Raw genomic sequence first — 16,934 nt, forward strand, 5'->3', positions numbered from 1 at the left:
ACAGAGTACCTTAGTGTTTTTATGTCCCCAGAGGCCAAAAACGTTATGCATTCAGGTTTACATATGTGTGTAAAAATGGTGTGTATATGTTTACGCGTGACCACGATAACTCAAGTAACAATGATCCGATTTGAGGAAATCGGGTACATATATGTTACCAACATGATCGGACTAACGGAAACCGGGTTTTTTTGGGTAAACATTTGTTTTCTCATTTTTGACCCTGCAACAATAAATTTAGCAATTTATTTCCAACGTTCCAACCCATTATTTAGAGCTTAAAAATCAAACAATATATTACACTAAAGCGTTGTTGTACTTCTAATGGTGATTGTGAAAATTATAAAGAAAACTTAAATTTAAAACCCCTGTGTTATTCTTACAGAGATCATTCAACTGTTGTAATATGCTTGTTTATCGAAATATGTTGTTAAATCTGGCCAAATTATTTGTATTATACTACTATCATTCTTAAAAAAATTCACTTTATTACATTCACTATAGCAGCAAACCTAAGTACACAATAAATATTAAACTAATTTTTACTTCAATGAACGCATAAACGCATCATCAAATAAGCACTGAGAAATATTGCCATGGATGTTTGACGTTTCCTAACAAAGGTTGTCAATTGTATTGAGGAAAATTGTGTATGCAATTTCTTAGAATTGCTTGCGTTTATTATATTTCATAGCATATTTCTGTTCTATAAATCTGTACAATTTTACTGCCAACAGGAATAAACTCTATAAAAAAATGTTTTTAAAAGTTGTTTGTTGTGGTTAAAATGTGTAGCTGTAAACAAATATTTAAAATGTAGTGTATATTAACTTTTTAGTTTTTGAGGTTTATTGAAGCAAAGTAATAGGTAAACTAGTATGTATGTTTACAGCACTCTATGTTAAAATTGCAACGTTACAAATTAGATTCAAACCAATAAAAATGCATAACAATGTAATACAGTAATCTTAAAAACGACGATTACCAACCGCAGGCAGAGAACTTAAGACATGCATTGAACTAATTTAAAGTATTAAATTGAGGGCCCACTGTTTTTATGAGAGGTTAATATTGCATCGATATATTTTTGTTTACTTTCCAATGCTAAAACTGTCTGTTTAACGGATATATTTAGGTGTAGCATGAAGAGAATTATTATTACAAAGTTAATCATTTATTTCTGGTGGAAACCTATTCGACCCGATTGGGTAACCGGTAGAAACCTTGCCAAAAGTGTATTATCAGTTATTGTTGAACCAGTGATACCGGGGAGCGTCACTTCTACTGGTTCACTCGTCCTACTCGGTGTATATCTCCTGTGAGATGTTCTCTAAAATAAGCTCCTCTTCTTCAGAAAATACTCTCCATTAGACTCCCTTATTGTTGGAAATCACTCTCTAACAAGGAGCGTCTTCTTATGTATGATTCCGTTCGCATATAGCAAAGTTAAAAAACTATGCCATTAAGAAGACTCCTCTCGTAGAGAAGTAGCTTCCCAAAAAGTTATATTCCCCAACTATTGTATAGGAAAGATCCCCTTCGGCAGGAACCTCTGCTCCTGTAGGAAGCCGTTCCTCCAAAGAGACGCTCCATGTATGAAGGAGACTCCTCTCCTGTAGGATACTGCTGTTACGTGTACCAACGAAAAAGAAAGTGACGTCGTCGTCCTGACCCACTTGCAGGTCTACGACCCCAGTCGTCACTCTCGCTCTCTAGAGAAAGTGAAACCGCTCTGGCTCTGACCTCCACATCATTTCCTTTTGACGAAACTGCCCCCCCCCCCCCACCCACCCCCCTGGAACTGGTAGCGACCCATATCCTTGTGAGAGACTGAGGTGGAGGATATAAGAATACTTGGTAGAGTCAAGGCGGGATCCATACTGATTGGGTAATTTGCTTGGATCGGAACAATTTGTAAGAAATCCTCTATGCGATGACGGCTCAAAAACTACGTATATTCCAAATTGCCTCAACGTTCATACTAGGTAAATTTATTCACAGACATTATAAATTGATCCCGTTTTAAACACTCAAAATTTAATAAAACTATAACCAGTTATAAGTTAAATACCTAAATGCCTAAATAAGAAAAACTTCGTAACAGAAAGGATGGACTGCGTTAGTAAGAGAGGTAAACAAGGAAAAATGAGTGAGGATATAATAGCGTACGAACGCTGCTACACGAGTCAATATTTACTTTGCGAGCGAATCGGGGAATAAGGTTGTTTAAACAACTTGACGCATTTGTGTATGTTTCTTGTCTATGGAGCATTGTTTTTTTCTTACCAGCTTTAAGAGATTTTAAGCATGGACTTTCACATTGCCACGGGTGGCACTATATCGCCATTGTTGGCAAAATTCCCTGGTCGTACCCCACGTTATTTTGATGTACACTTGTCCCGTTTGTTCGAATACTTTGTACCCAAGTATTCGATGAGCTTATTGATACTCACTCAAACTTTGATTTGGTTACAATGAATATGTTGAAATGAGTTGCTGTTTGCTGTTGAGTGTAGATACGTCACTCTCTTGTCGTTGTCTGACGTCATACTCAGCAACCTCCATCGCCCCGCCACGGCGCGTACCTTGGCCTGTCCTTGGCCGCCCCTCGGTCGTCGCCCTCCCGTCCCCGTCCCGGACCTACAACCTACCTGACCAACGTTGTCGAAGGGGTATGACAGCTTGAAAGATTTTTTTACAAACAATATTTACTAAACAACAACAGCACTATGCAGAAACACTTTGCAGCAAATAAGTTTCAAGGCAAGGAGTTAAACCAAATAAGTCCCGTAGACAGTTCCAACGACGTAAAGTTTAAGGTAGGCTACGTAATATACTTTTATGAATTCGACCCCATTGCTTTACTGTATCATGATAATTAACTAGGCGCTGTTATGTCAAAATGTGGTAGCGATAGCTGTGGAGGCGTTTGCCATTTTTTTTCGGGATTAAAATATTTAAGTCTTGGTGTTTTACAATAAGAGCTTCTAAATCGATAAACCTCTCCTATCAAACCCTATTATGAACATTTCAGAAATTGATTATTCCCATGGTGGTTGATTTTCTTTGAGTACCTATGTGCTATTATATTATGTACGTACTTTAGTCATGTTGAACCTATAGCGTTAATATTTACGGTAAAACAACATTAAAAACTGTTTTGTAACGATTAATGTTTAGTAATTAATTGCCAAACAAACATACAGTACAGTAAAGTGATATCTTTAGCAAGGAGGGGGCATGGAGCGAGTGGTATGGCGATATTACTATTTTAAGGCCATAGTGGCCCAGTCAGCGAGCGTTCACCCGCCGAAGGGCCGAGGACACCCGAGAACAGCCGAACAGTGACGGAGACGACCGAAGCTGCGGGTCCATTGTTGTAATCTTTCAACCAACCGCCATCACCATACAGAGTACAAACCAGTGCTTTTTAGATAGCGAACGTGAAGAAAGTAGCACGATTACGGACTGACAAGAAACCTAAACTAGTGAAATTACAATTTACCCGTATCGGGTGGTTGGCACTCGAGAAAGTGAATTATGCAAGATCAAACAAGTTAACGGGGCAAAATAACGAACTCACAATGTAAAAAATATGTGTTTGTGGTAAATGACCAATTTATAATAACAAATACTAGTCGTGTACTAGTTTTCTTTTTCATATTTTTGAGTTCTTATTACTAAAACAAATGTAGACAGTTTATTTTTGTTATGCTTAAAACCACGAAGAAAACTCTAAATATTACATTTTATACAGTATAAAAGGGTTTTGGTTTGACGATGGACCATACTCTCCTGTCAGAACCTATGTTATTTATCTGTTTTTTTCTAAAGCCGAACACTGCAATACAGTTGTATTGGTTCTGCGTAGTCAATTACAGATTCTATCCAAAGTAGGTTACATTTCCATGTACAATTGAACCAGTTAATCCGGCGCTAGTCTGTAACAGATGAACTGAATTGAATGCTTTCATTCTTTTTCAGTAGTGTAATTTATTCGGAGCAATTATGCTGTTACGTTGTTTTAATAGTTTTAAACATTTAGAAATTACAACAGTAAAATTTTAAAATTATTTTCTTCAGTTTGTTATTATCAAGCAGTTAAAGGTTACAAGTTCTTTTAAAAGCTCGAATGAGAGTCTAATAGCTATCTCCAGTAAATACTTTTGTAGCAGTTAAAATAATATTTAAAATTTCCCTTTAAGACTAAATAATACCATCGCAATATTGCCTAAACCAGCCCATATCATTTAAGTGCTTTACACGTTACTATGCAAGCCACCAGACATCTGCATCCATTCCATTTCGTCTAAATAAATCAAGTTCCAGGATATAATTGTGTTGTACCTTAGATTGATTCACAAAGTTTTTATTAAACTGACAATAGAAATTGGTAATAAAATTCAGTTTATATTTTCAGCTGATCGTAGTTTCTCAAGGAGAGATCGGTAACAGCTGAACCCCGCTCCCTGTACAGTCTGTAGTTCACGCTGCGGGCAGATAGTGCTAGTACCACTTTCATCTTCGGTGAAAGTGAAATTCTTACTTTCAATTTCGTTTTGTAGAGAAATCGGTCGTTCCTCCTCGGCCTGACACTAGGTCACCGTGTAACCGCCATTACCATCGCACTTCCGGGGCTTTCACCGGGCTTCTGCTTGAACATGCCTTCACCTCGGAGTCTCAAACCTCCAGGCAGGGGAGGTCAATACAAATGCAACCAAGATGTGTTGGAAACAAGTATTTAGAGAAATCTGGATGGGATATAACAGTTTCTTCTCAATATATATTGTAAAATTTTTAACGTCATACAAACTGCCATGAAACGCCTCGTTTCATGTATGAGCATATGACCAAAGACGTTGCGGAATACGGCTGTTTATAGTGGTTCTATGGTTAAAAAAGGAAGAGTTTCTGGCGTGTGAAATTTATTTAATCCCACTTGGATTCTAGTATGTCTTTGTGTCTGAGTTTATCAAATCCCTTGATAAAATTCGAATGGATAACTGCAAAAATTAATTGTCCAAATGAATATCAAATTAATTGCCATACTGGAGACCTATATACATACAAAAATAACTATGTTGAGTAGTCTAAATTAATCTATTAATCTAGTGCCCAAGGAATCTGTTACGAAACAACTGCGGTGTAAAAATATAGTCTACATTGTAAATTAAAGTTTTATTGTGTAAATCACACTTCATTTTTAGAAGCCTGTCAATATACGTGGAGAAAGATTGTGCCCCGTCCTACGCGAATAGTTCCATCTTCATCCAGGTTTTGGAATGGGTAAAGGTCAAATTCGACAACAAAAGGATTCATTCCTACAAAAGGATCAGCAGTACATTGCGCAGGTAAAGAGAGGAAAGACACCGTAACGTGACAGAGGTTTATCGAATAAAAATTGCAGCATGCTGTAATCTTAGAAATTAATATAGTAAAATGTAATGGTAGTGGTACAAGAGGATGTACTTGTAGACCGATATAAATGTGTTTCTGTTCTTTCCCTGTTTATTCAAGCGTTCTATGAAGACCAGAGCTCAAAATCACCAAATAATGATTAGTGAACACACGATTGTTGCTACAGTGTCAATCTCTATCAACGCGTGCCTGGGGTTTGGAAGTTGAAGATCATTGCACCCAGTATTTGTTACCAGGAGACCAGTTGACACATGTTCGATCTTATTATGATCGTATGTCCAATGATAAAGCGGTAAATCAGCTCTGTATTTAATATCTAAGGACGGAGATGATATCAAAGGCCATCTCAGCTACGATTAAAAGGGAGATAGATTTAAGAAGAGGTTGATAGTGTATGATATTTTTAACTACTTAATATAGCTAAAGTGAAAAAAATATTGTTTACAAATGAATTGAACCATAACAGTACGCAATTATGTAAATAAATGACTCTGTATATTTCCATTGACCGTTACTTAATGAAAGGAACTAAACAATCCTCCGATGGATTTTAAATTATCAATAGATTATTTTTTAAGGTAAAACCAGTTGGTAAACAGCAACAAGAATAAAATGATAATTTTAATTCCCTCCAGGATTGCAAATAATTAAATTTATTGTTAATTGTGACAGTGTTAAAGCTATATTTTTATCGAGGTAGGAATCACAATTTGTTTACCACAATTATACTACCCAACCCAATGACACAGAGATCAGGTAGATAGACACGTTATTACACATTCCAGCAAACAAAACAGTGGTTTTGACAGTTACTGCTCTGGCCCCACAGCTCTAGCCACGTGTTATCACTAATCCGGTCACACAAAATATATATTCGATAACTGTGAACTAAAGTGACCGGTACATTCAACTATTGACCAATGAGCGTCGCCGCTCTCCGCTCGCACTCTCAACTCAACTAGGTCAATAATGGTGAGCCAATAATCCCATCGGGTTCAACGACCTAGCAGTGACGTCAGACGGCTGTGTTGACACTTGGCTCTATTTGCAGCTAATCAGACTGTACCGATCAGATTAATTGAAACTGTTGTGAAACACGAGTTAAGACGAAGATTAGCCGAGTGGGTGCAGCTTCGCCATTGTGATACAAACTGCGGGTTGACAGTTGTGGATTGTTTATGGAACGGGAGGGGGGTGGATGAGGGAGGGAGAAATCACCGACTTTGCGACGGCAAAATGTCAAGATACATTGTTAGGTTACATGTTGATAATTAGCGTTACAGCCTGATCCATGCGTCTTGAAGCGTGCAGTTACATGATCAACGAAATGGCTACGAGGTTTGGTTTGGGTTCAATGACTAATCGTGAAATCCTGAGATGATTTATTTTTTCTACCATAATAGCTTATTTAGCATTAAACTGTTTATTTTTTCACCAAACAACATTATATTGAATGTTTAAATTGGGAAATTGTATTTTGACTAATTCCGTTTTCTTCCAATTATAGACTATTATGCCAGTACGTAGTGTGTTGTGAAATTTTAAAGCCTATTTTAATTCAATTTGAATTTCCCGCCCTTAGCGCCACCTGCGGTGGCCGAGGTCGGCAGTGCTTATCTGTCCGTTGGGTTTTAAAATCATATCATTGTACTAGTGGGGGTGCTGGCTACCGTGTGCTCCCACTATCTCCGCGTTCCGCTATCTCCGAACCCAAATCTGTCTCGCCATCTCCGAATTCTTGAGTGACCCTTATAATCCAGTCACTGCCTGCGTTGTTAGCTGTCATTGCATCCACGGCTGCGAAGCCCCGTGGATGGAAGATTTGATGAAAATTTAACCCGTGGGTTAGGTTAGGTTAGGTCAGGTTAAGTTAGGTTAGGTTAGGTTAGGTTAAGTTAAGTTAGGTTAGGTTAGGTTTGGACGGAAAGTCTTAACGCAGGAAGTAACCGAGGATTATAGGGGTCACTCTGAAATTCGGAGGTAGCGGTACACGGAGATGGCGGGACGCGGAGATAGCGGGAGGTAACCCTGGCTACAAGTTTGCACGGCTCCTGTGATAATACGGGAGTCAAATTTGTTCAGCTAATTCTTAACATGGCCCAGCCCACCCCTGCTGTATTGAGTAATGTACCATTTCATAATTTTGGGTACTAATAACAATTAAGGCTAGCATATGTGTAAAGGGTTATTTGGTTTAAAAATTAATAAATTGTTGAACCGTAATTCACTGAGTCGTTATTATTCGACTCCCCTTGTTCACGGGTCAACTTGGCGACCCTCTTGGCTGATCCACAAGCTAAAGGAAGTGGATCTAAATTCACACCATAATTATATTCGATTGGCCACCCTGGAATATAATTAATTTGCGCCACTCTGCTAGAAAGTAAGTTTTGGGTACTAACAGCATGTATTTAGGTTAAGAAATGTAATACTTTGCTCTGAGAGGTTCTAAATGAAAATGTCTGACTTTATTTTACGATCAGTTTGCCGTATTTTTCAGAGTGAAAGTTAAGTTGTCTTATCTTGATTATTGTTGTAACCTGTCATATGTTAGACCGAGCGATTGCAGCGCTCTGTACCCTGGCGGATGGCAACGAGGAAATCTAGAACTATTGCGATTGTTATAGAGCCCAAAACAAGCACATATATAGAGCAATAAACCTTGACAATATTTTAGAGAATCGCAGAGACTATATAATCGTTAAAAATGTTTATCGTTACGTTTACCATTATCTTTCAACTTAAAACAACCATTTCCCCCATATGATTTGTGTTAACCGTCCGACTTAAAAATATTTTAAAGAATATGAATTTATTACAAATTGTCGATAATATATTTGGTCTATTACATTTAACAATTGAAACGTGTACAGTTCAAGTTACAGATATGCAGTTTTTCAATTGTTTTCGGTATTTAAGGGCAGCGCCACCAATGAGAACACGATGTTACAATGACGTCATACGATCGACCAATCACAAGGCAGAACACTTCGTCATGCTTACATCCCGGCTGCAGTTACGTCAATACTGCAACCTGAGTCTGCTGTACGTTGTACAAGGGGCTATATAATGCCAGTAATAATCGTCACGACACTTAAAAGATGACTTTAAAGATTTATCGTTTATACTAAACGTTTATACTTGGGGTGTATCAAACTAATCAGGATGAATGTAATAACAAATTAAGCTTTAATTATTACTTTGCAATTTTTAAATTAATTAAGCCACCAACGCTAAAGATAATGTTCAACTTGCATATATACTCAGAATTACTACAGTTGCTCTAGGGAATGTCGATATAGTACGTTAAGATATACAAACGATCATTCTTTTTTAAACAATTCTGTACTCTTGTATTTCATTCAAAATCAATTATTCATATTTACTACTATACGCAAAACGCAGTGTACCACATTGATTGTATTTTAATTGAACTGAATTTATTAAGTTATATCAAAATTTACTGTAGGTTATGAAAATTAAAACTGACAACTGACGTTAAACAATAAAACTAACTTGATAACTATAATTACATTATACAACTAAACAATAATTATTATCAACTATGATTAGATAATTAGCTCACTATAATAAAACAATAAAACTAACTTGATAACTACAATTAAATTATACAACTAAACAATTATTATTATTAACTATGATTAGAGAATTAGCTCACTGATTACTCACTGACGACGTAAGAGAAAAAACAATCAATACAAACGACAAAAACAATCAATATTTGGGAAGACAAAATGTGTAAACAACATTTGTATTTTTTCACTTTAGCGTATAGTCCAACTCCGTGTGGTGGCCACATCTAATATATACACTACTTTATTTGTTCATAGCTACTTTATTCATGTGACAGGTTAGGTTTGGTTGAAATTCAAATAAAAACATAAGTATTCTCTTTTGTACTGATTTACTTTATTTTATTAGTTACTGTGGTTTCGTACAGTTACACATGATGTACATGTATAACAAATTCAAACTTCAGATACAAACTCTCAGCCGTCAGGGCTGTGAGAGCCAAAATTGACCACCGCTCGGAGTTGGGATAAGCCCATGAAAAGTAGTTGATTTCCACGTTGTTGAATGTTGAAAGTTTACTTATGTGACGAAGTAAATTTCAACAATACTGTGATATGTATCTGATCGCCACTCGGGTCACAGCGAGTACTGTACAGGTACATCATCTAGGAGGCAATGATTTCATAGGGAAACATATTAAAGTGTAAGATGCAATTTTTGCACGGAATTTGTAATTTTTTAAACTTTATGTCAGTTTATAACTTCTCTGTAATCAGTTTGAATGTCTTACTTTGTGAACATCAGTAAAATTAATTAGTTAGTAAGATTGGGTTTTGTAAGCAAAAAGAACAAAGTCTGTAATTTCAATAATTTACTCAACATTTGTTGTGGATATTATTTGTTGTCTATAGAATCTAGATATGCTTCTACACGTTGTCAATTGGATAATCCTTGTTTTAGGGCATTAGGTTAATGCGACGTTCAACGGAACTACTTTGTCCCACGATTTATCGTATGGATTTTCAATATTCTTTTTACTGCACAACCGATGGGTTATGTTAGCTGTATAATCTGTATAGAACTAGTTATTGTTAAGTGTATACCATCTATATACAGTGTGATTGAAAAGTCCCGGAGCAGTGTAACCCTAATATATTTTTCACAACATTATGATGTTTTTAGATGTTTTACATACGTTAATTGGTGGCAGAAAGATAAGTTTCGCAGGCCATGCCAGCTGTCATCGTCATTTGGGGACCGAGCAGGGTTTTTACATCCCTAGGGCCGCAAAATCAGCTGCCCGCTTACTTTTTTAAAACATGAATGCATATTAAATACACAACAGTATCCATAGCTTTGCAATAGAATTGTTTTATTGTCACTGCTGCCTAGAAACTATTTATTATTTTTGCTGATTCCTCAAATTATTTCTTCACATAACCTTAAAGTTGTAGTTCTGTTGACTATCAGTATGCATTATTATTTTGGTGAATAGGGTATAGTGTGGTGAAAAATAGCGTTCGAACCACAGACCGAAATGGTTTTGCAGCTCTCGATCGTTTTCGGCCCTAGGTACGAAATATACTATGGCCCCGTTGCGAAGCAAGAGCAGAACAAGTAACATTATGTAGTTTACATAGGTGGTCCGGTAGTTCCAGTTTACAAGTTACAATTTTGTTTGCTTCACACGTCGGTTGTGTATAAGTTATAACATCACTATTTACCGTTATCATAACTGGCCAGTGAAAGTAAACTGCGACCAAGTTTTATTTCCGTTTTAGTTCCGGTAAAGCGTTTCGACACACGTTTAGAGCAGTGAAGACACAGGTATTGCTTTGGATATGAAGCAATATGAAAAGTGTTGAACAATTACCCGTAGGCTATTATAATGTATCATCTATTTACATTGGACACATGTTATTGGTCGGTCCATTTAGGCATATTAAAACCAATATTTTATACATTATCGCAAAAATATCAATAAAACAAAAGTATTTTTTTCGTTTTAAAAAATCAATTATTTTTAAACACATTACCTTATTAATTCAGCGTAATATGCAGGCAATAAACACCAATTACTCATAATATAAATTTCTAGATTCTCGTTTCATTCACCTTGTTGGTCGCCTTTATTTTATAGATAATAATTATTATATTATCCATTAATTTATTCCTTTGATGGATTTTTATTTAAGTAAATTACAAAATAATATTATTTTATAAAATAAACATTGTCACGATATTAAATATTTAATATAATTGTATAATAGTATTTCCTCCTACATGTGTTTTATATTGGGGATGGTATGGAAAGTTAGCCTCGTAGCCTCGCTGTGGTGCCCTGGTTCCCTCCGTCGCCGCCAACAGAGCTACTAGCGCCGCTGTCGTCGTCTGTTGTGTTGTGGTACGTCCCTCGCGCGCCATTCCTACAATCCTACTCCAACAACACATCTGTGATTCCTGTTTGTTACCCATAGGCTCAACTATTACATGTTTACTCAGGTCTAAGTTACTCGTGTTTTCACTAGATAGGTTACGTCGTTATTGAAGTATTTGTATTATTAGGTACAGTGGACTCTGGTCAGGTTAGGTTAGGTCGTGAGTTCCGATGTTCTCGCGGTAGTTACAAAGTGCAGTTACCTTTCTTCTCTTCATATCAACTGTCACCGAAAACTCATCAAAATGACTGTGATGAACTTTAAGCCCGAGTCTGAGAATCGCTGTGAGCCCCAGGACCTCGTCTGCGACCCCTTCGTCCCACAGGACAACAGCGAGCATCTCCTGGGCCAGGTCTTGGCAGGTACGTCAAGTCAACAAACATTTACATGTATTTGACAATTCTGTTTATCAAACTATAACGTATCTAATCTACTTGTCATTAGACAGACACTGTCCAAAATTTACATTCCGACGATATCCGTTCTTAATATTTATTATTTAATTCAAATGCATCTTATTAGACAAGTATGTTTAAACGTATTTTTTTTACCCAAAGAGTAAAAACAGTAAATAACAAGATAAAGGATGGAATTAATCCCATGTTGGCTTTTTGTGTTAACGACAGTCGTAATCGTATAATAATGGTACAATGAAACTTGATACTATGAAAAAAATACACTGAATTGTCTATTGTATGTTTTTAAATAAATGAAGATATTGTGTAAATTTGTTGTTATATTTCGTATTAATTTGATCGATTATTCCTAATAATTTTATAGTATAAATCTCAAATTTATATCTACTAATTCCTGTAAATTTATAAGTTTTATGGGCTAATTCTGTTTAATTTATAAAGTAAAATTGCAACAATGATCTATTTTCATCCACAACTCATTCAAAATAGCAACAATCACATTCATAACCTAAAAATAAGCTATATATCCCACCACAATCCACATTAGCCTCATCTAGCCTCTATCGAGGTGTCGCACAGTTGTTTTCACTTTCAACAAGGCCCAATAGTGAGTAGGACAAGTGGGTCAAGCGGCGCCCCGTGCGAGGCTAGTGCATTGCCTCCGTGGCCTTCCCTTCCCCCCTCCACGCCGCGTTTGAGGTTAAATTAATTCGTGCCATAAAGCGGTAGCCTCGGCGCGGGCGCGCGCAGTGCGGGAAGGAGGTCATAGGCGCCTCGCACGAGGCTAGTTCGTTCAACTCGCGGATCTAGGCCGGGATGAAAGCTCGATGTGGCCTTGCACTGAGGTAGGCCCCGGCAGGAGTTCATCGTCCGCGCCCAGTATCTAGGTTAACGCGCTGGGAGGGGGAGGGGGGGCTTTTAAACTTTTTGCAATATCTCTCGCACCACTCTACTCTCGCTTTGTTGGGATTGTTGGAGATGATTTTCTTATATTTTTTGTTTGCATTTGTTGATTATTCGAATCTTCGAACTTGTTTTCACTCTTTGTTTCATGTTTTATTATTTCATCTAAATATTTTTTAATTTAAATTTATTTTGATATTATGGTCACGGTATAACGATTTAAATTGGCCAGTTAAGTTGATGTACCAAAAAAATCTAATAATTTTCTCTTTCTTTATATAGACCCCTACGGTACCCAAAGTATTACTTTTTAAATTTGGTGAATGATTATAACCGTACTTAACTAAAAGATCGTGTTTACTGGAAACAAATTTCCATCAGCCCGAATTCTCTTATCTCACGCCTTATTCAAGCTCAAATATATTTTAAGATATTCGTCGTTAAATCAATCTTGAAAAGTGTTTAGGTTTTACAAATAACTCCAAATATAAAACAGCACGACAATACTATTTTTACTATTAAAAACTTTATTATTATACAAGTAATAGTTTCTTCCAGGAGACACAACAAAGTAGTACAAATGAGGTGGAACCGCCAATCACCAGAGCATTATGTCGGAGCGTCTCGCGCCGTACTCCTGGTGCCGTAACAGCAACCACTTTCGCCCGGATTCAGGCCGTCCTCAGTGAAATCGGGCTTTCACTCTCCAGTTTTCGCTTTCAAAGACATCCAAGCATGATGCCGTCACCTGGCCACAACTCCCCGATATCCGGGGTGGGACAAAGGAGGTCGTCTTCGCGGAGAGAACTTAAAATTATACGCAACCGCGCAACGCGGATGAATAAAAGCGTGTATTGGACCTTCGTTCTTTATTGGATAATTCGTTTAAACCCTCACCTGTAGATCAATTGCTAAAGTTAGCACTTGAAACAATAACTTTGTTAATGAGGAAACATCGACGTGGTTTTCCATGGCGCTATCAAGGAAATCGCCAACTTTATCTTTTTTGTTCAAGTCGATAGAGCTCTAGCTTTGTTGTACGGTTTGCCGTGGTTGTGGTTATCCGTCCACCCCTGGTTGGGTAACTGCGGCGTGCCCGTGTCCTACTGCGGGGACGTCGACCGGCGATACTGCCTCAGTCAGGTCAAGGACCCACGGCGGACAACTGATTGTAAACCAACATACGACAACGCCATGACAAAGAGACTGTTGAGACTGTCACTTCGTTGTTCAGTTGGTTTTGGAAAAGAAAAGTCTTCAAAGTAGTTCAGGAGTGATTTTATTGTACCAAGCGTACATCTCATGTTTTATTTTTTGCGTATTTAAACAGAACGAGTTGCCTACTTTAACTCTCATTGTCACATAGTAAACGTAAAACGATTTCTGTTAAGTTTGATTACGATTGTATACCAAAGTAGTCTTGGGCCTGGATTCAAGAAAAAGTACACAACGAATGTGTAAAATAAAATTAATTCATTGCAAAAAACACTCAAGCTGAAAAGCTGAAAGTGAAGATTGATTAGTGAAACAAAAATGTACAAATTATTATATACCTACATTATGCAAAGATTTCATGCAAGCTACCATTTTACACACAAAGTAGATCAAGCTTGATGAAAGTTTCAACCAGAACATGACCCTTGCGTGTAGCGTAGCTGACATTGACTTGGGATGTATTTAAGTCAAGTGTTGTGTTTTATGAAAGCAAGGCTCGTCATAACCCCTCGATTGTGTATGTAGGGTGGTGGGGGGGGGGACAAGGTTCCCGCGTATTTTGAGCGCAAGGCGGCGCTAGTCTTGCCTTGTGACGGCCTTACACTTCCGTACGTAATTCCGTGGTCAAAAACAATGTTTAAGCATTCGAGCAATGCTAAATGTGTCCCTGAAATGAGTTTAGTAAAGCGGAAGTTAAAAAAGTTATTAACATTCAATTTGTTTATCCTTATTGAACCTAATAGAATTGAAATTACATATTCTCGATAATTTTAACTGTAACCCATGAAAAAAAAACTAATGGTATTTTTAAATAAGCAGTTTTTTTATTGGTACAAGGCCCTTAAAGGACACACAAATATAGATGGATGTCCACATTGAATAATTGTAAAGTAGTAGGCTACGACGAGCGCCAACAGTGTAGGGAGCGTGCAGTAGAACAGAACAGTAGAACCTTGGCTTTTGAGTGAGTCGGCCCAAATCAGGTCATGAGGTTGGCAGTTCGTTGCCCTGGCACTGACAACTGTGTGAGGAGTGTACAGTAGTGGGGTGCCAACCGTGTAGAGAGCGCACAGTAGAGCAGTAGAACCTTGGCTATTTGAGTGAGTCGGCCCAAATCAGGTCAAGAGGTTGGCAGTTCGTTGCCCTTGCACTGACAACTGTATGAGGAGTGTACAGTTGTGGGGTGCCAACCGTGTAGAGAGCGCACAGTAGAACAGTAGAACCTTGGCTATAATTTGAGTAAGTCGGCCCAAATCAGGTCAAGAGGTTGGCAGTTCGTTGCCCTGGCACTGACAACTGTATGAGGAGTGTACAGTAGTGGGGTGCCAACCGTGTAGAGAGCGTACAGTAGAGCAGTAGAACCTTGGCTATTTGAGTGAGTCGGCCCAAATCAGGTCAAGAGGTTGGCAGTTCGTTGCCCTGGAACTGACAACTGTGTGAGGAGTGTACAGTAGTGGGGTGCCAACTGTGTAGAGAGCGTACAGTAGAGCAGTAGAACCTTGGCTATTTGAGTGAGTCGGCCCAAATCAGGTCAAGAGGTTGGCAGTTCGTTGCCCTGGAACTGACAACTGTGTGAGGAGTGTACAGTAGTGGGGTGCCAACCGTGTAGAGAGCGTACAGTAGAGCAGTAGAACCTTGGCTATTTGAGTGAGTCGGCCCAAATCAGGTCAAGAGGTTGGCAGTTCGTTGCCCTGGAACTGACAACTGTGTGAGGAGTGTACAGTAGTGGGGTGCCAACCGTGTAGAGAGCGTACAGTAGAGCAGTAGAACCTTGGCTATTTGAGTGAGTCGGCCCAAATCAGGTCAAGAGGTTGGCAGTTCGTTGCCCTGGAACTGACAACTGTATGAGGAGTGTACAGTAGTGGGGTGCCAACCGTGTAGAGAGCGTACAGTAGAGCAGTAGAACCTTGGCTATTTGAGTGAGTCGGCCCAAATCAGGTCAAGAGGTTGGCAGTTCGTTGCCCGAGCGGCCCTGATAAGCTCTACTCTACTCTTATCAACTTTTTGCAACTCTTATAACTGTACACTTCAGTGTTAAAGAGGTCACAGTATCAATATATTTTTATTGATTTCTATTCTTTTTTAATGGTTTGTTATCTCTTAACTTCTGAATGTTTTTGTGGAATACAAAAGCAATGTTTAAAAACATTGATTCTATTAAGTTAGTTTATAATTATCACTATGCAAAACACGTGAATTTAATTCTTAAGTTTCAAATTATAGAAATACACACAGGTAACTGTTGAGGGGATCTTACAAAATATATTGTGTAGACGTAGACCCCATCAATCTTTAGAATAATAATGTAGAGTGTTGAGCAACTGTTCACTGTAACTAACTAACTGTTAAGCAACTGTATATATAATAAACTGGCATCGAGTTTATAATAGATATTATATATTATATAAATTGCAATGGTAAAATTACGGACCGAATTAACATGAAGTGTAACCATTTACGATAAAACAAACCATGTCCTTAAAATTCGTGTGAGTAACAAATTGTATAATTCCCGACCTGTTAATTTGTTCTTTGTCGCACACTGTTACATAATATCGCGTTTAACATAATGCTTTGTTTGAAAAATATGTTTTAAATTTAATCTCGTCTGATCACGAATCAATTATTAAATGGTAGGACGGGATTATGTGAATCGTTCCTAACGCGTTACATGTTTTATTTATTCGAACGTCATCGTCACCAATAGTGAACATGAGTGCTGAGGGTTGGCAAATCCTGGTGGCCTACATTGTCACCCGGTGCGTTACGATACTTGGTGATGTTGCCGAAACCTCGCACTTTCAGCTGGCTTACGTCACAACCCATACATTGATGGCTAACCTCAAAAACCAGAAGGCAACGGCCTAGCCTCGTTGCGGCCTCGTTCCCCCTTCCCCTTTCTGTGTCCCGGGCATTGCTCTAGCATCTATCGCCAATAACAACGTGCGATTACGCGGGAGACGAAACCGGAAGAGATGCAGGGAAAGTGTAGACTTTCGCCGAGGAAAGT

At 38.0% G+C, this 16,934-nt stretch overlaps 1 protein-coding gene across 2 annotated transcripts in view; it reads left to right on the forward strand.

Annotated features, from left to right (window-relative positions):
* Positions 1–16,934, forward strand: part of LOC129000068 (nuclear hormone receptor E75-like) — a 101,250-nt gene that overhangs the window by 43,750 nt on the left and 40,566 nt on the right. Inside the window, exon 1 of one of the 2 annotated variants that reach the window (XM_054427138.1) lies at positions 11,605–11,752. The exons of the other annotated variant lie outside the window; for it this stretch is intronic. Coding sequence (XP_054283113.1) covers positions 11,635–11,752 — 118 coding nt within the window. The 5' untranslated portion in view covers positions 11,605–11,634. Of the gene's footprint in view, positions 1–11,604; positions 11,753–16,934 lie in introns of those variants that run through there. 2 annotated transcript variants of the gene reach the window in all.

The sequence above is a fragment of the Macrosteles quadrilineatus genome, unplaced genomic scaffold (genome assembly GCF_028750875.1).
Source record: "Macrosteles quadrilineatus isolate MER2022 unplaced genomic scaffold, UCM_ALF_1.0 Scaffold_1__1_contigs__length_201487025, whole genome shotgun sequence".
Classification (NCBI taxonomy): domain Eukaryota; kingdom Metazoa; phylum Arthropoda; class Insecta; order Hemiptera; family Cicadellidae; genus Macrosteles; species Macrosteles quadrilineatus.